The sequence below is a fragment of the Chanodichthys erythropterus genome, chromosome 21 (assembly GCF_024489055.1).
Source record: "Chanodichthys erythropterus isolate Z2021 chromosome 21, ASM2448905v1, whole genome shotgun sequence".
Lineage (NCBI taxonomy): Eukaryota > Metazoa > Chordata > Actinopteri > Cypriniformes > Xenocyprididae > Chanodichthys > Chanodichthys erythropterus.
In genome coordinates this window covers 1,226,393-1,251,546 of record NC_090241.1, presented here as the reverse complement: position 1 = coordinate 1,251,546, position 25,154 = coordinate 1,226,393, and the positions used below count along the sequence as shown (strand labels likewise).

The following is a 25,154-nucleotide window of genomic DNA, read 5'->3' as shown; positions in this document are numbered from 1 at the left end:
ACACAAAACTCACGGTTCGGTAGGGGTTTGGTAGAGCAGGTAGGAAGAAAACTAAACATAAAATTGCTTTTTTTTATTAAACAGTGGTTTACTGAACAAATTGTGTATCTGTCTTTAAATATATTAAATTAAATTATAACTAAAAGTTTCTTAGGGATGAAAAAAATTATCTCTGCTAATGCTATAAACTGTCATGGGTTGCTCCAAAGAAGACGAAGATAAATACAAAAATCAAACAAGGTTTATTTAAAAGACTCAAAGACGTTCCAAAGGCGTAACAGTGTGTCTTAACACAAACAATACCAGACAACTGAAGAGTGCAAAGGCAGCAACTTAAATACATGGTAAACAAGGGAAAATTCTATTCGCAGGTTATCTAGTATTCTACAACTACTCTAAATTTACCACAATAAATAAATAGAACGTGATAAATTCTATTTTTCATAACAAATGCTATAGATAAAAAGAAAGAAAAGGTGAACATTACCCTAAGCATGGTAATGAGGAGCCATAAGAAATCTTACTAAGGCTAATTAAATTCTTATGCAAAAGACCATTTTGCAAAAATAAACAAATAAATAAACCTCACGAGTGAGCATATGCCCCGGGACCCTGTTAAACACCTCACACTTCAACCCCCAAATGTTCAAACCAAAACTATGCCCTTGCAACCGAGGGAGACAACCAATCCTGCATAACTCCACCCCCCTCCCCAAAATGCCCCGCCCCCTTTGGTGAGTACCGCCCCTTTACTTTTTACCATTTTAAGCTCATGAAAACATTCATTTTAAGGACATGAGAACATTCTGGTACTGAGCATACAGCTAATTATATAATGACTGTCAGGACAGCCAATTGGGATTGTGGATTAGAGCTGCTTAAACTTTAATTAGTAAAGTTCAGCTATAACCATATGTTTAGGATCAGGGTAAATCATGTGTGTGTTTCTCAGAATATCAGCTGCTGTTTTTTTAGCCGCTCGAAGTTAAAAATAGATGTGAATGGTGAAATCATCTTTGCACCTCAGCAGTCGCAGGTTGGAGAAGTGACTTAAGGACCCTGACCTGAGATCAGAAACTGAGTTTGTTGACAAGAAGCATTTGATGCCATTTGATAAGAAATTAATGATAATCTTTTAATCATATAGTTAAACAGGCACAGCATCAAAATAAAACATAATACTGGTTTATTTTTAGATTTAGATTATATTTGCTTACAATTAAAATCTAAATAAACTATGACTGTTTTCATACATGTGTCCTCACAGAGCTGGAAGAGCCTGAAGTGCTTAAAATCCTCCATGTGTCAATCTCATGATCCTTCTATCTGTTTCTGTGGGAGGTGTTTGAGGATCAGAAGATTAATCGAGTGTTATAAAAGCAGCCAGCAGAGACACTGGACACGAGTTGAAGCAAGACATCACAGAAGAGAAGCGAAGAAGAACCACCAGAAGAACCAGAAACTCCAGCACAAGGTAAGAGATCCACCTCACCTGAAACACATTTACAGCACAATGCACTGAGAAACAGCCAGGTAAATTACTATGGTATTTTATTCTTGCTCAGGCAGTAGTAAATACACAACACATGATTTACTGAGAACTGGAAGAGAAGATTGTCATTTGTTCATGAGGAGAAAACCACAAAACAGATTTAATAAAAAACAGAAAGAGAGAAAGACTTTCGTGGACTGAAAAATAACAGACAGATTTAGTGATGGAGAGGAAATAAATAAGAAGGAAAAACAGAATGTGAGTCAAAATTACATACCTGGACATTTCAACATTAAACTACAGGTGATGCTTGTTTCTGACATGGAATATAAAGTTGGACTTGTGAGGGAAAAAATCAGAATTGTGTGATAAATACTGACCATAACTGTACTTTTTTTTTTAAATTTTTATTCTATGGTGGAAACAAGCTTACAGCCACAAAGACTCAAACTAAACTTTTCTGTCTTTAGGTGAAGCTGAAATGTACAGTAGATATTCTACAGCAAAAGCCAATTTAGGCAAAAACAGACTAAAAACAGGAGCTCTGACACATTTCTCCCTGGATTCCAGAAGTAGGCTAGGATAAATGTGATGGGATTACAGCGCTGGGCATCTCCTCTACAAGATTAGCACGATTATGTAAAGATCTTATCATTCACACTGTCTGTATATCTCACAAGGCAAACAGATGCTGGTAAATACTCATTGTGTAACTAGCAGATTAGGATTAACAAAATCACAAAATGAAACCCTGTCAAAGATTAACAGCTAACCTGTTGAGGACATTTTTAAAGGAAACATACTATGTTTATATTTCAGTAAGTGAGAGAAATGGACGCCCCAGCACCTGTTGAGAAGAGAGGGCCACCAAAGTTCAAGCAGAGGACCGCTCGCACCTTCAAGAGCAAGGCTCCTAAACCTGGACAGAAAGGCTTCGGAGATGACATCCCTGGGATGGAGGGTCTCGGCACAGGTAAAACGTGTCATTTTAGTTGACTTTATAACGTAAATATTGTTTCAGTGTTTTGAATGACACGCAGTGATGAACCTGAACACCTTCTTTCTCTGGCTTTCCAACAGACATCACTGTGGTTTGCCCCTGGGAAGCTTTTGGCGACATGGAGCTCAGTGATCTGGCAAAATATGGAATATTGTAGCGCATCCACCCAACTTTTTCCCTGCTCTCTTCTGGAGACCTTTTATCAGATGATCACTTAATGTTACTCACATGAGACTGAACCAGCAGCACATGCTTTCAGCCCAGCACACAAAGAGGATCCAACATGATTAATACTTATTTTTTCTGGTAAAAAAGGACAAATGGAACAGTAACTCTCTGCTGCTCTTCTTCACTGCATCACTGGAGCTCTTAACAGGAGGAATTGATCTCAGAGCCGCAATATCATGCAGGCCCTCTCTCTTTTTTAGTTGTTATGGAAAAAACAAAACTATGCTGAAAATGGACTTTATTTTTTTGAACTGTGAATGTGATTGTGTCTGTGTCAGAATCAACTCATCATAGTTAATTAAAACCATTGATTTGGCAGTAGAACACAATAAAAAAAAAGTATGTTCCCAAATTTGTGTGATTAGTCTTTTCTCTTTCAGAAATGACAGAAAATATTTAAACTGGGTCTATTATGAAACAATATCAATAATTTCCACTCTGTTCAAATATGAACCTCTAACTAAGTCTCAAAGTGTTAAATCTTGGTTTTATGTCCATTGGTCATATTAGGCATAGGCACTACCAAAATACAATCTGAGAAATACCAAGGTATTAATTCAGATAAATACCTTTTAGAAGGGCTTTATGTAAAACTACTAATTTACCAGCATACATTTTGTATGTATGCTCATGTCCAGCTCATGTCCTGCTCTATTAGACAGAGTTTGATGATTGTATAACTGATGCCACAGTTTCACAGCACTGACCAGTGAGAGAACACCATTCCAATCTGAACAGAATAATAAAAAACTGAATAATTACACATTCTTTATTTATTGACAAAACTGGGATGCACCTTGCATCATATTTTTAAAGACACTTGTTCTTTTAAAAGTAAAGGTGAATTCTGATTGCCAGCAAAGTTATCTCTACAGCCATTTACCAGATAAAGTAGTAATGATGAAAACTTATAAATATTAACATCAAAACACAATCTCATAAAACCGTTAAAACAGAGTTCAACTGAAATGTGTAAACAAGAATCTGTAGTCTTATTATTTGGTATTTAGTCTTTGTATTTTGGTACTGAAATTTTGAAAATGTGACAATACCAGTATTTTTTGTAGTACCAGAAGTACAGAGTACCATGCATATCTGGCACCCACTGTTAGGGCTGTGCCAGTATTTAGGTGACTAAATACTGTAAAATAGTATATCAGATAAAAATGTGACTATTTCAGTGATTCTCTTCAGTTAGCTCTTTTGACATTATTCTTGCTGGAACACATAGAGCAGCAGAGCGGCGCATTTACAATAGCACATTGTCATGCCATCTGTTGAAGAGGTGCTATGGGAAGAAGTTCTATGCCAGGCTTGTTCAGAAGGAGAGAAGTCAACAGTCTGAAGAAGAATGATTCAGTGTGATTGGTGTTCATTGCCACTTTATAAACTTGAATGCCATTGCAATGGCTGTTTTCTGTTTATTATTTGTTTTTGTTTTTCCTGTTGATCTCCCATGCACTTTGAGAAACACTGCTTTAAAAATTAAAATAATCAAGAACAAAAAAAATGTGTGTATATATATAACATGCTCCAAAAATTGTGCTCTTTGACCAGTTTTACATTTTTATTACATTTTTGTTCCTGAAACCCTCCCTTCTGCTAGGATCAGGATAATCCTGATTTTTTGGATAAAAGTTATCCCAGTCTTACTGAAATGTTTTGAACAACACAAACTGAAAATTGGATTTTGGGATCTAAGGAGATTTCAGAATCCTTTTCTTCTTTTGAACAACCCGTTTTCAAGACTTGATCCAGTCCTGCAGCTGAAATCTGATCAGATTATTTTTGAACAACTGAATCCAGGTTATTAGGTTAAACTCCATGAAATGAACTGAACATGTCAGATGAGAAAGAGACACAAAATATGCACCACAGTGAGTTTCCAGATCCAGAGCTGAGAACCACTCTTTTTAGAAAGATTTACAACTTTTAACATGACTGAGCCAATTATAATCAAGGACCGGAACAAACTGTTACATAATAAACATTGTGCAACACATAATTCGGGTCCTGTCAGTGGTGATCTAGTAACAGCTGTTATGTGAAACTGTTATGTGTTTATCACTGCACAACATCATAGAGATCAGCTATTAACCTTAATTTATATGTCACAACTAGATCTGCTAGCAAATGCTTCATGGATTTGACTACTGAATTAATGAATTTCAAACCTCAGTATCTCCAGCTGACAGTTTGGGCTCTTCAGTCCATCAGAGAGCATCTTCACTCCTGAATCCAGTAGATTATTGCCTCTCATGTCCAGCTCTATCAGACAGGAGTTTGATGATTTTAGAACTGATGCCACAATTTCACAGCACTGACAAGTGAGAGAACAGCGTCTCAAACTGAGCAGAATAATAAAAAACTGAAAAATTGCAAGTCCATTAACAGTGGTGTAAGGGAACAAACTACAAATACCTTTTTTTCTTAAACATACTCTCCACTCTAACCGCTCTAACCAGTGATAAACACAATGAGAGGTATTTGACCCAATTGAATTCATCACTTCTACAAGTTTTCTTTGATACCAATCCAATTTACGTGTGCTCTTTGATACCAATCTTTCATTTGAAAGTCATGCTTCTAGTATCTGTAAAACCGCCTTCTTCCATCTAAAAATATATATCTAAATTACGACATATGCTCTCAATGACAAATGCGGAACAGTTGGTTCATGCATTCATTACCTCAAGACTAGATTATTGTAACGCTCTACTGGGTGGTTGTTCTGCTCGGCTTTTAAACAGACTACAGTTGGTCCAAAATGCGGCAGCTAGAGTTCTTACTAGAACCAGAAAGTATGACCATATAAGCCCAGTTCTGTCAACATTACATTGGCTCCCCATTAAACATCGTATAGATTTTAAAATCTTGCTACTTACTTATAAAGCTCTAAATGGTTTAGCTCCCCAGTACCTAAGTGAGCTCTTAATGCATTATAGTCCTTCACGTTTATTGCGATCTCAGAATTCAGGCCAGTTGATAATACCCAGAATATCAAAATCAACTGAAGGCGGCAGATCCTTTTCCTATTTAGCACCTAAACTCTGGAACAATCTTCCTAGCATTGTTCGGGAAGCAGACACACTCTGTCAGTTTAAATCTAGACTAAAAACACATCTCTTTGCTCTTGCATACACATAACACATTATCAATACATTAACATTTTTCAAATCCGTTAAAGGATTGTTACGCTGCAATAATTAGGTCGGCCGGAACCGAGAACATTTCCTATAACACTAGATATACCTGTACATCAGAATAAGAATGGCATCTACGCTAATATCTGTCTCTCTGCTTATCCTGAGGTTTGCCGGGTGCTGGATACAGGCTGTATCCAGATCAGATGGAGAACCTGTGTCTGGACCTGACTACAACGTAGCCCAGGAGACAATGGGCCCACAGATCCAGTTCTGGCTGCATTTATACATTTATATATAATCTATTTTTAATCTCTATAATAAAAATGTATAATTCAGATTTTGATCTCCATATCCATTTACATATATATATATATATCTTCCAAGGGGTTTTTTCCCTCCTAGGACTTTTTTCCCAGTGCTAGCACGCTGGGTTTTTCTCCTAGGGGTTTTTTTCCACCCCTGGAAGTCAGCCGACATTGGCTTAATGTAGCACCATCTTGTATATGTTACATATTACCACGCTTGTTTGTACAGCTTATTTTTAACCACTTCCCTTTTTTCTGTGCTTCTAATATGTAAAGCTGCTTTGAAACAATTACCAATTGTAAAAGCGCTATATAAATAAATTTGACTTGACTTGACTTTGTGGTTTTTTTTTTTTTTTGGTATTTTGTATTGTATTGTAAAACCAGATACTTTGTACTTTTACTTAAAGGCACAATATGTAATTGTCGTTGCTAGAGGTCGCTTATTCAAAACAAAGGCATAGCTTGATGACACCGTACAATGAGCGATCTTAGGAGTTGAAGACTTTCTTCACCTCCACGGCCCAGTGGAATGCAATCCGAAGGGACCCATGTTCATGGGTGAGCGAATGTACAATTAAAGTTTTATTAATGTTGGTTTGAAGCAGGGCGGGGCAGAGAGCCATTGTTGTTTATTGTGCTGACATGCCGCAGTTGGCCGCTGCCACTCCAATTGTTTTGTTTATGTTTTTTGTATATGTGTGTGAGAGACAGAGTGTGTGCATTTGTGTGTGTGTGTGTGTGTGTGTGTGTGTGAGTGTGAGAGAGAGAGAGTGTTTGTGTGCATGTGTGTGTGTGAATAAAGAACAACGCACAGTGCTACACAGTTACGTCAACTGTGTTTACGTGAATCATCACCAAGGCACATTTCAGTGATTTGTAACAGCTGTTGGAGTTTCCTTTCATCCATGATCTTTCCAAAGAAAGGAAGATCATGATGGTTGTCTCTCATCACGTTGCTGTATCTGGGAATAGCATCATCCTCCCTCACAGAGCTGATGCTGAAACAAATCACTTGAATGCAACACACTAATGATTACGACTTTAGAAGTTGGAAATTTCCAACTGCAGACAAAGTCTCATTAGCTGTATATTAATCCCATCTGCTATATGTGTTTGAATATGTGTCAATGTCACAGCACCGAATAAACAAACACACATGAAAACATTACAGTATATGTTAATGAGCAGAATATATAATAACCTAAACCTAAACACTTGAGTATTGCTCTTTACACTTGAGTATTGCTCTTTTCTTTTTTTATTCTTTCTTTCCTCTTTATACAGTGTGTTCTTGTCTGTCTTTTGACTTGTTTTAGATATGTGCTTTCAAATTCCCACTATTACTAACACTCGTAAATCGCGTGCTACACGCTGTAAGCAGCGCAACCATGACAACCTGCGTTCTTTACCCATGTCACCTAGTACATTGTTTTCTATTTCGATTGGGCTCTGGAATTGTCAGTCTGCTGTCAACAAAGCAGACTTCATCACAGCTGTTGCTACTTATTCAGATCTCCATCTCATGGCTCTGACTGAGACATGGATCAAACCAGAGGACACTGCCACACCAGCAGCCCTCTCCTCTAATTTCACATTCTCTCACACCTCACGCCAGATTGGGAAGGGTGGGGGTACTGGTTTGCTTATGTCCAATGAATGGAAGTTCAATCCTTTACCATCTCTCTCTGAAAATGGCTCATTTGAATCACATGCAATTACCATCACCTACCCTACTAAAATTCATGTTGTAGTTGTTTATCGTCCCCCAGGTCAGCTAGGTAACTTCTTGGAGGAGTTGGATGCGTTACTCTCATCCTTCCCTGAGGATGGCACTCCTCTGCTAGTACTTGGTGATTTCAACATCCATCTAGACAAACCTCTGGCTGCTGACTTCCACACGCTGCTTGCCTCATTTGATCTCAAGCGAGTGGCTACCTCAGCTACCCACAAATCAGGTAACCAATTGGACCTCATCTACACACGCTGTGGCTCCACCGACAATACACTGGTTACTCCACTACACACCTCAGACCACTTTCTCATTACTTTCACACTCAACCTGACCCCCAACTCATCACACACCCCACCACATGTCACTTTTCGGTGAAACCTACGCTCCCTCTCACCATCACATATATCCTCTCATCCACACTTCCTCCCGCTAACCAATTCTCATCAATGGACACTAACACTGCTACTGACACTCTCTGCACCACTCTATCATCTTGCTTAGACGATTTCTGCCCCCTTTCAACCAGACCAGCCCGCGCCACCCCCTCTGCCCCCTGGCTCTCTGATGTTCTCCGTGAGCATCGGTCTAGACTCAGGGCTGCAGAGAGGAAGTGGCGCAAATCTAAAAATCCTACTGACCTTAGCTTATATCAGTCACTTCTTTCTTCTTTCTCTACTAATGTCTCCAATGCTAAAACCTCCTACTATCACACTAAAATTAACAACTCAAATGACTCCCGAACACTTTTCAAAACCTTCTCTTCTCTTCTTTGCCCTCCTCCCCTCCCTCCCACATCAGTTCTTACAGCTGATGACTTTGCCACTTTCTTCACACATAAAATAACCATCAGCGGCCAATTCTCCACACCACACACTGACAAGAACATCTTAATTGAAAACACACAAATTCTCCCCTCCTTCTCCATGCTTTCTGAGGCAGATGTTTCCAAACTCATTCTTTCCAATCACCCCACTACCTGTCCGCAAGGGCGTAATTTCCACTGGGGACAGGGGGGACATGTCCCCCCCGCTTTTCAAAATCCCGTTTGTGTCCCCCCCACTTTCAAATTAATTTATGATTTTTTTAACCGAACGCCGTCATGGAGGAGCAGAACACAGAGCCTGTCTGTGTCGATGCGCGCGTTCGCGTCCAAGAACGTTGCGTGCACACTCTAAAAATAGCTCAGTGAAGGTTCTAATGAGCAGGTATTTTATACGGCAAAAGTGGGAGTAATGGAGCTAAAGAAATAGACTAGCCCCAATTAAGTTTTCGTGCACTATATTCAAAGTCATCTGAAGCCATTCCATAGCTTCATGTGAGGGACAGAAGAATATGTACATCGTTAACTTTTAAGTTCACGGAAACTCTTCTTCCCTCCGCTGCAGCTGTCAATCATTCTCTGTTCAGCACTCAAACAGCGTCGCGTTCAGTAAAGACAGTCAGCACGGTAAAACTATTCCGATTATAATACTTGATATGTAGCCTAGATAAAGGGCTGTGGATTGGCATAAACTAACTTGATCTTGCTGGAGTTTAATGCTGTTTCTAAACGATGTCATGACTTAGATGCAGATGTACACAGGGATTCTCTTTGTGCCAAACATTTATAATGCTCAGCGAAACTGCGCGCTCTGACTCGGCATTGTTTCAAGCGGTTTTTACTGCTGTTTTGAAGCGTTTCATATTATTATGGTTTTGCACACTGAAAGATTATTAATAGCATATTTTTTTCTGTCGTATCTTGTTGCCCCATTATAAAGCTGCACAATACATTTAAAAATAAATGTCTTTTAATCTTACATTAATATAAATACATATAATTCTATACATAGCTATACATATAAATCTAATCTATTTTTTTCTTCATTTTATAAGAATTCAAATAGTAATTTTAAACTTTTTGTTAACATTTGGATTTTATAAAATTACTGTGCAAAGTTTACTGCTGAATTATATACTTACCTAGTTTATTTATTTATTTATTGTTCAGCTTATGATTATATATTTTTATTCATTTGTTGTTTTCTGGATTGTCAAAGAGTGACCACTAGTTGCACAAATACAGATGTATGGATACAGGCCCCTGCTAATAAATTAATTCAACAAAGGTAACCTCTTTTGCTACATATTTTTAATGGTTTAAATGTGTACTCTACATGTTTGACCACTTATGAACTATCATTTAGCCTACTATATGTTGTGTATGTGACCAATGTGCCATACCATCACCAATAAATAGATACTATTAGAGCACAAAATTGTTTACAAGAGAACAAATTTCTTCATTGATCTAGTCACTTAATTTTGCTCTCAGAATGCACCAGATTTATGCATTTAAATTTAAAATGTACAAAGCTTTCCTACAGGGGGGCATGTGAACAATTGTAATGGGATGATCAGGTTCAGATATCTAAATCAGAGAATATCATTGGGCGTTTGGCGGGTGGATGATTTATTTTTAACAGTGGATTCAGGTAAAACCCAATGCACAGACTTTTTCTTTGTTCAATTTGGATACTGAACATGGGTTGGAGCTCTTTATTTTGAACTCTCAAAGTTCACCAGATTAATGAGTTTATCTTTAAAATGTACAAAATTTTCTTCCGGGGGGGCATGCCCCCGGACCCCCCTAGAGGGTGTGTGCCCCCCCCACTTTTCAGACCAAAGTTACACCCTTGCCTGTCCGCTACACCCTATCCCCACTCATCTTCTTCAGGCCATCTCCTCCTCAATTCTACCTGCACTCACTCACATTATCAATTCCTCCCTTCACACTGGAACATTTCCCACAGCTTTTAAGCCGGCTAGGATTACCCCACTGCTTAAGAAACGCACTCTGAATCCAGCACTTTTAGAAAACTACAGACCAGTATCCCTTCTTCCTTTCATTGCTAAGACACTTGAGAGAGTTGTATTCAACCAACTGTCTACTTATCTCACACAGAACAACCTCCTTGACAACCACCAGTCTGGTTTCAAGAGTGGCCACTCTACTGAGACTGCCCTGCTCTCAGTCACTGAAGCCCTGAGACTGGCACGAGCATCTTCAAAATCATCAGTACTCATCTTGCTGGATCTGTCTGCTGCCTTTGACACAGTGAACCACCAGATCCTCCTGTCTACACTCATGTCGAAGGGCATCACGGGAACCACGCTCCAGTGGTTCGAGTCTTACCTCTCAGGTAGGTCCTTCAGGATATCTTGGAGAGGTGAGGTGTCCAAGTCACATCATCTTGCTACTGGGGTACCTCAGGGCTCTGTGCTTGGTCCACTTCTCTTCTCCATCTACACGTCATCACTAGGATCGGTCATTCAGGATCATGGTTTCTCCTATCACTGTTATGCTGATGAGACACAACTCTACCTCTCATTCCAACCAGATGATCCGACGGTTGCTGGTCGCATCACAGCCTGCCTGACAGCCATTTCTGCCTGGATGAAGGACCACCACCTCCAACTCAACCTTGCAAAAACGGAACTGCTTGTGAACGGTGCAAACCCAACACTTCATCACAACCTTTCAACCAGTTCAACTTGGGTCTTCAACCATCACTCCTTGGCGTGGTGATGGATGATTGTCTAACCTTCACAGATCATGTTGCAGCAACGACCCGGTCCTGCAGATTCGCCTTGTACAACATAAGGAAGATTAGACCCTTCCTATCGGAACATTCCACACAAATTCTTGTCCAAGCTCTTGTTCTATCCAGACTGGACTACTGTAATGCTCTCTTGGCTGGCCTTCCAGCATGCACTATCAAGCCTCTGCAACTGATCCAGAATGCTGCAGCAAGACTGGTCTTCAGCGAACCGAAGAGAGCGCATTTCACTCTTCTCTTCGTCAGTCTGCACTGGCTGCCAGTAGCTGCTCGCATCCAATTCAAGGCTCTGATGTTTGCCTACAGAACGACCGCTGGCTCTGCACCGCTATACCTTAACTCACTACTTCAGACTTATGCGCCCTCCAGAAACCTGCGTTCTGCAAGTGAACGGCGCCTTGTGGTGCCATCACATAGGGGCACAAAATCACTCTCACGGACCTTCTCCGGGACTGTTCCTGGCTGGTGGAATGACCTGCCACGCTCTATCCGAGCAGCTGAGTCTCTAGCCATTTTCAAAAAAATGCTAAAGACGTATCTTTTTCGTCAGCACTTGACCCAGTAGTAGTAGCACTTACCTTGACTAATATTCTTCTCCTATCTGTGTATTTATAAAAAAAAAAAAAAAAAAATAATTCGCTATGAGCACTTTACTGACATAACTGTGACTTCACTCAGCACTTACATACTGTTGTTCTCATGTTGATTTGATTGATTCTACTACTCTCATTTGTAAGTCGCTTTGGATAAAAGTGTCTGCTAAATGACTAAATGTAAATGTAAATGTAAAAGACTGTCAGGACAGCCAGTCGGGATTGTGGATTAGAGCTGCTTAATCTTTAATTAGTAAAGTTCAGCTATAACCGTATGTTTAGGATCAGGTTAGAGAAGAGACTTGAATAGCCTGACCTGAGATCAAAAACATGAAATCAACACAACCTTACAACAAGAAGTCTGAGTTTGTTAACAAGAAGCATTTGATGCTATTTAATCATTTAAACGTATAGTTGAACAGGCAAAGTATCAAAATGAAACAATAGAGATTTTTATATTTAAATTAAATTTGCTTACAAATCATTTGATTGGTTATTTGTTGAAGTATTTAATATGGAAAATGAAAACCGCATTAAAATTAATGATGCACCATACAGGGAACATTCTCATAATGTTCTCTCAAAGATTTAAACAAACCTTCTTTTTAACATTAATAGAATGTGTTCAAAGTAATCTGGTCTTTAATAATGTTTTCAAAACATTAGCACAGAAACATTATTTATACATCATTCATGGAACGTTTTAGATTGTCTAAGTTGTTTACAGAATATTCAAAAGTGAAGTTCCCATAATCTTTGCAAAAGGATCAAATGGAATGTTCTCTTAACGTTTGTAAAACATTTAAACTTTCAGAGAACATTCAGAAAACTTAATGGGAACATTAGCAAAATGTTCTTAATATATTTTTGTAGCTGGGATGTTTGTATTACGGAAATTAGATGAGAACTGATGATAGAGAAAGTCTTGAGCATTAATCAACTAATGACCACAAAAAAAAAAAACAAGAACATATATTTCAGCAAATCGTGTGTTTATGTCTGTGTCTATCAGACTCACAGGAGAGACAAACTGTAGATGTTTTGAATAAACTGACTGTTTTCACATGCGTGTCCTCAGCTGGAAGAGCCTGAAGTGCTTAAAATACTCCATGTGTCAATCTCCTGATCCTTCTATCTGTTTCTGTGGGAGGCTTTTGAGGATCAGAAGATTAGTCGAGCGCTATAAAAGCGGCCGGCAGAGACACTGGACACGAAGACATCGCAGAAGAGAAGCGAAGAAGAACCACCAGAAGAACCAGAAACTCCAGCACACGGTAAGAGATTCACCTCACCTGAGACACATTTACTGCACAATACACTTAGAAACAGTCAGGTAAAGTACTATGGTATTTCATTTTTACGCAGACATGCTGTAATAAATACACAACATGATTTACTGAGAGGAGGAATTCTGGGCTGAGGAGCATGAGGAGAAAACCACAAAACATAAAAACATTAAAACAAAATAGAGAAAGACTTTCACGGACTGATAAAGAACAGACAGACTTAGTGATGGAGAAGAAATCATTAAAAAGTAAAAGCAGAATGTGAGTCAAAATGACATACCTGGACATTAAGTTGAACATTAAACTACAGGCGAGGTGTAGCGATTATACTATGGATGCTTACTTTTATTAACATGGATGATTCTGCCACGGAATATAAATTCAGAATTGCAAGAGACAAGTCATTTCTGTACATTCTTTAATCCATTATTCCTCAAATTTTTTTCTTTAGGTGAAGCTGAAATGTACAGTAGATATTCTACAGCAAAAGCCAATTTAGGCAAAAACAGACTAAAAACAGAAGCTCTTACACATTTCTCCCTGGATTCCAGAAATAGGCTAGGATAAATGTGATGGGATTACAGCGCTGGGCATCTTCTCTACGAGATTAGCACGATTATGTAAAGAGCTTATCATTCACACTGTCTGTATATCTCACAAGGCAAACAGATGCTGGTAAATACTCATTGTGTAACTAGAAGATTAGCATTAACAAAATCCCAAAATGAGAAGACTAACAGCTAACCTGTTGAGGACATCAGTAAAGGGCACGATATAGTCACTTTTTAAAGGAATCGTGTTTATATTTCAGTAAGTGAGAGAAATGGACGCCCCAGCACCTGTTGAGAAGAGAGGACCACCAAAGTTCAAGCAGAGGACCGCTCGCACCTTCAAGAGCAAGGCTCCTAAACCTGGCCAGAAAGGCTTTGGAGATGACATTCCTGGGATGGAGGGTCTCGGCACAGGTAAAGCGTGACATTTCAGTTGACTTCATGACATAAATATTGATTCAGTGTTTTGAATGACACGCAGCGATGAACCTGAACACTTTCTTTCTCTGGCTTGTCAACAGACATCACTGTGGTTTGCCCATGGGAAGCTTTTGGCGACATGGAGCTCAGTGATCTGGCAAAATATGGAATTTTGTAGTGCATCCACCCCTTCCTCCTGCTCTCTTCTGGAGATCTTTGATCTGCCAAGATGATCACACGAGGTTATAGAATTGTCCACTCGCACCGAGACTGAACCAGCAGCAGATGCTCTCAGCCCAACACACAAAGAAGATGGGACGTGATTGATACATTTATTTGGGGAGAAGGACGAATGGAACTGAAGCTCTTAGCAGGAGGGATCGATCTCAGAGCTGCAATATCATTCAGGCCTTCTCTCTTAATTGTTGTGGTAAAATAAAGAACTACGTACAAATTGACTTTATTTTTATTTTTTTGAACTGTAATTATTATGTTAGAGTCAGAATCAACTCATCATAGTTACTTAAAACCACAATTTGGCAGTATATCACAAATAAAAATTTATTTTCCCATAAATTTGTCATTAGGTTTGCTCTTTCAGAACTGAGAGAAAATCTTGGTAACACTTTAGTGTCAAATTCTCATTCTTAACTAGTTGCTTATTAGCATGTTACTAGGATACTGGCTGTTTATTAGTAGTTATAAAGCACAATACCTAAACTTGGCTATCTTACTATTAATAGGTTAAACAGTAATAAGGGGTTTATTGAGACAAACATCAGTTCATTAGTTAAAGGATTAGTTCACTTTCAAATAAAAATTTCCTGATAATTTACTCAACCCCATGTCATCCAAGATGTTCATGGCTTTCTTTCTTCAGTCGAAAAGAAATTAAGGTTTTTGATGAAAACATTCCAGGATTATTCTCCTTATAGTGGACTTCAACTGGCCCCAAAAGGTTGAAGGTCAAAATTAGTTTCAGTGCAGCTTCAAAGAGCTTTAAAGAATACCAGACGAGGAGTAAGAGTCTTATAGCAAAATGATTGCTCATTTTCTTAAAAAAAAATAAAAAAAAATAAAAAAAAAAAAAAAATAAAAAAATGTTTAACCATAGACGCTCATCTTGAACTAGCTCTCTTCTTCTCTATTAGAATTCCAGCAGTGTAGATGCTGCCAAGTGTATTACTGCCCTCCACAGGTCAAAGTTTGAACTAAATTGTCATAAACAATATGCTGGTGCAAGTATATAACATTTAGTTCAAACTTTGACCTGCACTGAAACTAATTCTGACCTTCAACTGTTTGGGGCCAATTGAAGTCCACTATAAGGAAAAAAATCCTGGAATGTTTTAATCAAAAACCTTTTTGACTGAAGAAGGACATGGACATCTTGGATGACATGGGGGTGAGTTAATTATCAGGAAATTTAATTTGAAAGTAGACTAATCCTTAGTGAAAGTAGTGAGAATTAGACCCTAAACTAAAGTGTGACCAAAATCTTTAAACTCGGTCCTTTATAAAAGATTTAATTTTTACTTCACACACTCTAAGGACTTCAAAATCAAATATGAAGCTCAGTGTGTAAAATCTTGGTTTTATATCTACTGGTAACAAAATACAAACAGAGAAATAACAAGATATTAATTCAAATAAACACCTTTTAAAAGGGCTTTTAAAAACTAAGTTAATAGCATTAAGAATGGTTGTTAATATTAGCTTGGCCTCAAATCTCCTACTATATAAAAAGTTTCTAAAATTGTAGCCCTGTACATGACTGTAAGGTGCACCGTTTTATTATTTTTCTCACTAAATGTCAAAAAGTATTGGTAAACCAGTATTACTGCAAAACTTAACTCATTCAGTTCTGTAAATGTTTGTAACGTAAGACACGATCTGGCAATTTTGCGTAACTGGCTCGATTTTGGTGAGGTGAGGTACTTTTACTTCACAACATATTTAAATGAAAAATCTGTTACAATAACATGAGCGTTATAACTTTGGGGTTACCTGATGGCAAGTCGAAATACAACTAGAGCTATTTTCTTTGAATATTTTGGTTTTCAAATGTCCTTTCTACAAGGAGAGACTGATTAAAACACACTTCACTCTCACACACGAGAGACACAAATATTTGCTAGAGTATGTTAAAATGACTAGGTTAAACCATTAGCTTGTATAATGTAAAAACGCTAAGAATGAACAATGAGCATTATGCCATTCTTTACAACCCTTAGGAAAATTATCCATAGTTAAAGTATAGGTAAATTATGTTAACCACAAATTAACCTTAATTTTGCTACACTAACCATAGTTTAACCATGGTAACTGTAGTAACTGTAGTTATACAAATGGTAATCAATCTGCAAAAAAAAACTAAACAAACATGCTTAAAATTCGTAAGGGAATCTCACATCACCGAGTGCTTTTACATCAAGATATGCACCTTATAAGGAGGACCATACTAACTTAGAAGTAACCCTTCACAATATTCACCTTATATTTGATAACCTCTCCTTATTTCTACAATACACAATCAACTGAAATCAAAGACCCATCGAGTGATGTTTAAAAAAACAGTTTATATGGACATTCAGATACAAATTACATCACAAATGGAATCAGAATATGTAGAGAGAAATAGTTCAACTCAAAAACACGGTTACACTGTAAACCAAAGGAGAGTATGCGGAACAGGTATCATATTCATAAGGTGCGAGAATGAAGAATAAAAGAGACGCCATCTTTAATCCTTTACTGCACGAATGGAGGGGATTTCAAACTTCTCACTCCATCATCAGAAGACAAACGTCATGCAAGAATTCAGTCTCCTCATATCAAAGAGCTCCGAGCCGCTGCTACAGGAGAAACGTACAAGGGACAGAGAGAGAGAGAGAGAGAAACAAGCCGTATCTTTTCCAATAGCATCTTTAAAAGTCAGAAGATCAGAATTTAGGTACTGAGATATTTTAATCTCTTATAATACTGTGTAAAGTGTATGCATAGACTGCAAGTACCATTTAAACATAAAAAAACAAAGCTGTCTGGTTTAGTGTTCAGACTGTGGTCAGTTTTTCCATCAGGCCAGTTCTCTTAGTGTCAATGAAACAACCCCTCGTCCACACAAAAACGCTGAAGTGAAATTAATTCTGAAGCTTTAAAATGGCAAAAAGGTTTCAGTCTTGGACCAGATTACAATTACATGCACCTAGAATCTACTGAAAAAAAAGAAAAAGAAAAAAATATATGAAATGCATGTTTTCACAGATAAAGAAACCATTGCTGTCTTAGATTGCAATAAGAGGATGCTGCAATTCCATTTCCAGCCATTTTGAAATAATTAACGAGCCACTTCAAACGATATCAAAAACCTATTGATAAAAAAACCAAACAATAGAATTACAAATACGTTTACACACAAATCAAAAATGTGCTTGACTCTTCTTTGGAACCAAAATTCAAGAAAGCAAAATACCAATATACTAAAGGGAAAGAGGACACACTCTGCAAGACAAAAAAAAAAAAAAAAATACTATGTAGTTCTCCTTTAAAAACCAACAAACATTTTTTTAATCCGCTTCTCAGAAAGTTGGGCTGAAAGTTGCATATTTTACAAAACTACACTAATAAAAGAGCTTGTCGATATTCCACAAGAAGGGCTTTTCAATCCCAAAATCTGAAGGAAAAAAAAAAAGTTGTAAATATTTTCTTAGCATAATTTAAACACTTGCTATAGTCATTATGCCGGTGTTTGGCGTCCTTTTGTGTATTAATGTGGATTCAGATGATGTCCTGCCCTTCATCAAAGCCAACACACACACAACCATGAGAAACTAATGACGATAATAATAATAATTAATAATAATAATAATAATGTTTGGTAAAATTTTGTGTCTATTCTAGTTTACTTGCATATAATGACTATTTAATTTTAAAGGTACGCCTCTTGAAAATGGTCTGAACGGAGGTACTGTTTAAAGAACACAAAGCTTTCAGCAAGACGGATTATTATGACACATCGTCCCGTTCGTGTGCGTCACACTTCAGTGATTTGTAACAGCTGTTGGAGTTGCCTTTCATCCATGATCTTTCCAAAGAAAGGAAGACCATGATGGTAGTCTCTCATCATGTTGCTGTATTTGGGATAATAGCATCGTCCTCCCATACAGAGCTGATGGGATCCACACATTTCAAGATGATCCTTAAAACGGAGACAAGAGTGGTCCGGATGAATGTCTATATTTCTTAAAGAGTATTGATCATTATTGTAGTGTGAAACAGTGAAGGGTGACATAAACTTGTTCACTGCGGTCCTGACACTCTGTGCACATGTAGTTCAATGGCCACTAGAGGCAGTCTAGAGCCGTTACTGCATGCATATGTGCAGAGAGACGAGCCAAAGGAAGAAATGATTTGCGCTTCTCAGTCAAAGCAGTTTCAGTCAGAGATCTGTTACAATTTAGTGTTCAATGTTGTCAGGTTTCCTTTAAAAAAAAAAAAAAAAAAAAAAAAATCCACCTTCTTTGATGTACTGATTTAGAGTTGCATTCCTTATTCAAAGTTTGTAACAGATGCGAAAGTTTCGCTTTTTTTTTTTTTTTTTTTTTTGTCCAAAAGTGTGATTCGATTTTTCCCTCCAAGGTCAGCAGCTGTTGGTGAAGTATCAGAGAGACCGAAAATCTGGAAGTGTATTAAAGGTGTTAATATGGCGAAAACCGGCTGTATCCTCCTCTGTAGAGAGTGGCCTGTGAAAAACATATCTCGGTTAGAGACCTGCAAGCAAAAAACTGAGAGCGTGTCAGACATGCAAAGGCGTGGCTTACCATCGCTCCGACTCCATACGCTGCCGCCGCCGCCGGAGCTGCCGCTAATGCAGCCGCGTAAGGATCTGCCGCGTAAACGCGACCGTAGCTAGACAAACAAAGGGATAAAGCAAGATTACAACTCATAATCAGGGCCATAACCACCACAGACATTAAGGTAAACAAGATTGATGAAAAGAATAACAAAAAGTTTTAAAAGTTAGACCAGTTTAAACGATTAAGTGACCAACAGTGATAAATTATTTTTGTCAGATTCTGCCATACTAAAAACATCGGCTGAATCATTTTCGTGATTCATAACTGAAGGTGATGAGATGAAAACATTTTGCATTTTCGATTTATTACTTTAAGAACAATTCTTTGAATTTATTCCCTTAAATCCATTTAGATCCTTTAATAATTTGATTCCTTTAACTCCAATGCTGTGAGAGGACTTTCTTTTTACTGAAAATACTGATGTTATCGTATTAGAATAAAACTTAAAGACTTTGCTCACACTGGGTGTAACAACTTTAAAAAAATTATCAATTTTGTTCTTTGTTGACATAATTGCTGCCACCTACTGGTGATTTAGTTTAATGTCTAAAATATTTTTTTTTTCCCCCAAACATTTCTTATTTGAATTTTCAAAAAAATTTTTAAAACAGTCTCATAATTTTTCCATCAAAAAGTTGTAATTTTTCAGTGCAAATTATTTAATTTGATTGGTAACAACCCTATAGTGTCTTATTCTAATTTAATTTATTGATCAAATTTAAGAATTTACTGTAAAATAAAGGATACATTTAATACGATTAGGGGAGGGAAATGTCCTCAGGGTAAATATATCAGATATGCATATTTAAAGGTGCAATATGTAATATTTTATGTCTGCTAGAAGTCGCTAAAGGCCTATTCAAAACAATGGCGTAGCTTGATGATGCCAAGATTGAGTGCGGAATCTTGGGACATGTGATCTCCATCTCAACGGATGGTGCAAAAGAACAGGGATAGGACTCGGGCAGAAATCACGTTCATGGATGTGATATTAACGTTACTGTAGTGTGAAGCAGAGCAGGAGCGAGTGTTGTGGAGCTGAACGAGGAGCTGGAGCGACTGATCAACACACGCCTCACGAGCAGCGGGACTTTTATTATGACACAGTCGCCGGCGCCGCTTTTCCGGTCATGAGTATGAGGAAACGCAGCTCTGTTTATCATATTAGATACATTTGAGAGTGTTGAAAATGATGTTATAACGTTACTCTGAGCGTTCGCTCGGCGGCTGCTGTGAGACACTGTTACACACTGCAGTAAGATAGATCCATTTTACAATATCATATTAAATGCTGGATGATTGTGTTGAGAAATGGAATGCAATTCATTTTAAAACGTATTGTATGATGGAGAAAATGCTGTACTACTATTACTAAAAATAAAGCTGCATCGGATTATGCTATGTTAGCTACTTCACAAAATAGTGTTTTTCTCTGAGGCATGGTGAAGCATGAGACTCGCAAAAAAAAATTAAGAAAATTTGATTTAAACAATAAAACTAAATGTGTTGAGCTATATAACAATAATTAGTTTTCTGTCTATAAATATATCAAAACAGTTGTTCCCTTGTCTATTAAAACATGTAATATTTTAAAGCGTCTTTGGTGTTTCCATGGTTTCTACAAAATAAAACCGGAAACCGAGAGTAACGCGGGTATGATGCAATTCACAGGCGACTCCACATACGTCCCGGAGCAATTGCAATTTTCTCATGATTTACAAATAGTTGGAAACATTTGGGATATTGTAAGTACTCAAGTGAACAAAATATAACACTGTCCTAGTGCTTTTTGGATATTTTACTGCAAAATTCTTACATATTGCACCTTTAATTTTAAGCTTATAGAAGCATATAATTTATTCTGAACCAATATTCTCATCAGTGTTTTATATTTACACCACACAAAAAATCCTTTTTTTCCCCCACTTTTTTACTTGGACAAGTGATGGCCGTTTTACTTGTCCTAGGGAAGGACAAGCACATGTCGAGTCTTGTCATTATATATTGCGCTCACCAATTCTGAATCGCTAACCTGTCACTGTAGGCGGCCGCCGCCGCTGCCGCCGCTGCCGTTGGACTCGCTACGGCCGTCGGCTGGGTGTAGCGATACGCAGTATAGCCGCTCTACAAAGAGAGAAAAACACAATTGTTCAAAATTAAGGATAGTAAAATGAGGCAGGTGAAGTGGTGAGTTAGCAGGGAAAAAAAGGACATGAAAACGTTTAAGAAAAGCAAACCTAAAATCCATTAACAAGCAATCTGCCACTGATGTTCAGTCAAACAAACCGCATTCGGAGAACCGTACATAATTCTGTTATGCCCTGTGAATCTTCCTCAGTGGCAAACAATGCACAATCATGGAAAATAGGAGTCATTTCTCTAATGATTAAGAATCAATTGTTTGTTTGTCAAAGAGGGAGACACAAGCAGAAATGGGGATCGTGAGTGCATTAGCGTCAGTGTCATCTTCACCCCCAAACGCAACCAGGGGTGATCAAATCGATTACTGGTGCCATATTCAGACAGACAGACAGATAGTGAGATTAGGAGAACATCCACACGACCACACAGACAGCATGCACCCCAAACTCAATAAAATAACAAGCCATTTCCGCCATTCTCTCCTCAGCATTCTACCCTACGGCCAATCAGGAAACTCTCCCACGATCCCTCGCACTCCTGCAAGAGCGCAGCCGCGGAGGGAGGCAAGACAGAAAGGTGAGAGAGAGACAGAAAGTCAGAGAGAGAAAGAGAGAGAGAGAGATGGGCTGAGGTGAAGGGAAGAGAAGCAGGTGTCTTGAAAATGAAAAGGTAAAACTGAGTAGAGTGAATCATTGCTGAAAAGTCAGGGAACTAGAGGAAAGAGAGAAGAACAGACAGAAAGAGAGAGATCTACGAGGGAATTAAATGTGATTGCATGCCAACACAGATCGAGTTAACATGCCATAGAGAGAGACAGGGACTCTGGGAAGGGGACAGAATCAGATCCAGTCTGACAAAACCCAAAACATCCAGAGTCCTTAGAACTATCGTCTCAAATGTCTGTGATGCACAACAAAAGACCTGCAGGAAGTCATTCGGTTGGAAAACAGCGCCAGACAATTATTTACATTCTCAGAAGTGTAAATAATCTACCGCTGAAGGCTGGGCGGCACGGTGGTGGAGATCGCGCTATGCCGTTTCTTCCGCGAATGCTGTTTTTGAAGGAATTCGAAAAATTGCAAACAGGTCAATTAGAGGAAAGACTCATTTGGGGGCGTTTATTGGAGTGTGCTCGGTTCATTTGGTTCGGACCAAAAAGAAAAAACATAGTCCTGGTCCGCAGTTCACATTCACATTGACATTTTAACAACGAACCTTAAGATAACGAAGCTAAAGGCATAGGAATGTGTTCACAACCTGATTGGTTGGCTTTTATTACGTATGTTTAGCAGAAATTACCAAACATCCAAAACAATGCTGAGTGCTGAGCTAAATGCACTCGCTGTATGTGCGTAACCTACATATGATGGTATTTTAACCAGCTGAGAACTTTTGAGGAGCTTATAAAATGTAGCGGCAGGAATTCCTCCGTTACACAGAGTTCTGCTGCGAGGAGACGCGGTTCTGATGCCTGTAATGAACAGTAATGGGGAACATCGTGATTATGATGAGTTATGCTTGAGCATTCGGTCTGTTTTATGGTCGCATCTTGTGACATCATTTCCCGTTTTTGGTTCGTTTACATGTTTTTGGTCTGTGTTGCGTTCATTTTTTATTTGATCTGCACCAGAGTACGCTTGGAAGCGGAGAGGGACTCATCTTTTTTAGCGGTCTCGATCCACTTGTTTGGTTCGGATTGCAGCGTTCACACTTACTCAAATAAACCGCACTAACAGAGCAATCGCACCACAGCTCATTTTAATCCAAACATGCCGAATGTGAACACACCCTCAGAAAAGTGTTTTTAATGGCACAACCTGACAACTGGTGTGTGTGTGTATTGTCAGTTTTTCAAAAGTTGCTCATCCAATCGAAATCTGTTTTATATTAACCCTTTAAGACCTGAAGGCTTTTTTGAGTTTTTTTTTTTTTTTTTCTCCTCTGAGCGACATACACAAAAGTAGAGACTCATAACTTCAAAACTGTAGCAAGGAGAGTCAAAAAGGTAGGTATTATTTAATAGAACTTCTGAAATTTTTAGAAAATATAAATTACCTTGAGACATTGTCATGCTGAGAAAAGACAAAAAATATATATAATTTAAAATATTTTTTTTTTTTTTTTTTTTTTTCATGGAATAACTCAGGAAGGCAATACGAGCGGAGAAAAAATATTTTTTGGTGATGCTGCATGTGAGCTGCATCTGGTTTAAATTTTGTGGCGATAGCATGCAGTATAGTTGAATAAAGTGTTATTAATTTTTTCACAGCTAGATGGCACCCACGGGCGGTAAACTCCAGTTTAGAAGCACTTCTCAGCACTCCTTAGGAGTTTTTCAAAATGTTTAGATGCATTAAAAAGCTAAGTTTCTAAGCTTTAAGATGATACCCATTTTGTGTTATTCCACGTTGGGAAATGAACATGGATGGTTCCGGGAACATTGGATACACACTGCATCCCGGAAAGATGAGAGACATGTTTTTAGCCAACTATGTTACATCGTTCCGTGAGGAATATCTTGTGATCAACAGTATAATTTAATATGTTGATTTTGGGTTTATTGTAAGTGTGAGAATCTGCTTTAAATAATGATATTTTCAGTGATCTGTGCATTTTTCATGAAGTTATGAGCATGTGAAATCTACATATTTGTATACAATTAGCGGCTGTGCCGTTTTTGTTGTAAATGCATTTTCACCCTCTAATATGTTTGAGTAATATGCAACAAAAGCATGTTGGAGGCTTGATCTGAACATGTAAAGTGTCTGGTTTTGTATGCAAAAATTTTTTTTGCTACCTATATGGGTTCAGTTTTTAATGGATCTTAAAGAGAGACATGCAAAAGGGAGCGCAGGCGCTCCATCCAGTCTTAAAGGGATCATGTTAGTAATAATATTAGTTTTGAGTCTGAATAATCTGACCTGGTGGTTTGTCCAAACAAAAAAAGGGATAATCAAATGAGATAACCACATAATCAATGAATTTCCTTGATATAAATCTAAAATAAGTCGTTCTGTGATATCGGTTTGCGGTCGTACCGCCCAGCCCTGCTACCGCTGTTTTATTTTGTATTTTCCCTAGTAGGAGTTGCTGCTGTGACGTTTGATGATGCCGCCAAATTTCTCATGCGCTCTGAATCATTTAGAGAGGAAATGTGCAGAATTCAAGCAGAATTTCTTTCTCCCCCTTCCAGCCCTCACTCCTGTCAGATTACTGTGAGTTAGTAGGGAAACAGAGACAGCAATCTCACACGATCAATATCAAACAAATGTATTAATCAGAAGGAGAGATGCACACTATCCGTCTGTGAGCCTACCTGAGGCATTCTGCTACTAACCAGAGTGTCCTGAAACACTATTCTACAGAGAAAACAGAAAAAGCTATCGTCAACCTGGACACACACGCACACACACACGTCCAAACACTGAGACACACACACACTGGCACACACAGAGCCGTCCAAATCTGCTCTAATGAGATGACAAACAAATCAAGTGATTCGTCTGCTTTCATTCAACTGATTTAATTGTAACAAGCTAATGAAACGAACACAAATTCATGTCTGTGTTGTGATTTAAAAGTCTTATTCTGAATGAAACGGCTCTGCGTGGCTACAGTTTCACACGGTAAAGCACTCGGAAAGAGAGAAGGAAAGAGAGAGGAAGTGAAAACCAAGAGACAGGAAGTGTCATACTTACATACAGTTCTGTAGCTCCATAAAACCCATCCTGGTACACCACACTGAGAGACAGAAAAACAAAATGACAGCAAAAAGGAAGAAAAAAAAAGATGGAAGAGGAA

General features: G+C 38.2%; 3 protein-coding genes across 7 annotated transcripts in view; 2 read left to right on the top strand and 1 right to left on the bottom strand.

The window, feature by feature from the left end:
• The first annotated feature begins 1,343 nt into the window (after positions 1–1,343).
• On the top strand, positions 1,344–3,105 carry LOC137011239 (retinal cone rhodopsin-sensitive cGMP 3',5'-cyclic phosphodiesterase subunit gamma-like). The gene is made up of 3 exons (XM_067373938.1): positions 1,344–1,474; positions 2,312–2,465; positions 2,573–3,105. Exons 2-3 carry the CDS (start codon positions 2,324–2,326, stop codon positions 2,647–2,649), a joined length of 219 nt encoding a protein of 72 aa, XP_067230039.1. The 5' UTR covers positions 1,344–1,474; positions 2,312–2,323; the 3' UTR covers positions 2,650–3,105.
• A 9,856-nt stretch (positions 3,106–12,961) lies between these two features.
• On the top strand, positions 12,962–15,205 carry LOC137011167 (retinal cone rhodopsin-sensitive cGMP 3',5'-cyclic phosphodiesterase subunit gamma). Its single transcript, XM_067373825.1, has 3 exons — positions 12,962–13,372; positions 14,196–14,349; positions 14,457–15,205. Exons 2-3 carry the CDS (start codon positions 14,208–14,210, stop codon positions 14,531–14,533), a joined length of 219 nt encoding a protein of 72 aa, XP_067229926.1. The 5' UTR covers positions 12,962–13,372; positions 14,196–14,207; the 3' UTR covers positions 14,534–15,205.
• A 1,705-nt stretch (positions 15,206–16,910) lies between these two features.
• rbfox2 (RNA binding fox-1 homolog 2) overlaps positions 16,911–25,154 on the bottom strand; it is a 41,462-nt gene continuing 33,218 nt past the window's right edge. For 2 of the 5 annotated variants that reach the window (XM_067374526.1, XM_067374530.1), the window contains exons 9-11: positions 25,052–25,094; positions 21,244–21,335; positions 16,911–19,263 (exon numbers count right to left, since the gene is read on the bottom strand). In XM_067374526.1, coding sequence (XP_067230627.1) covers positions 19,053–19,263; positions 21,244–21,335; positions 25,052–25,094 — 346 coding nt within the window. In that variant the 3' untranslated portion in view covers positions 16,911–19,052. Of the gene's footprint in view, positions 19,264–21,225; positions 21,336–24,669; positions 24,713–25,051; positions 25,095–25,154 lie in introns of all 5 variants that reach the window. The other 3 variants (XM_067374527.1, XM_067374529.1, XR_010893500.1) reach the window with 3 other exon arrangements.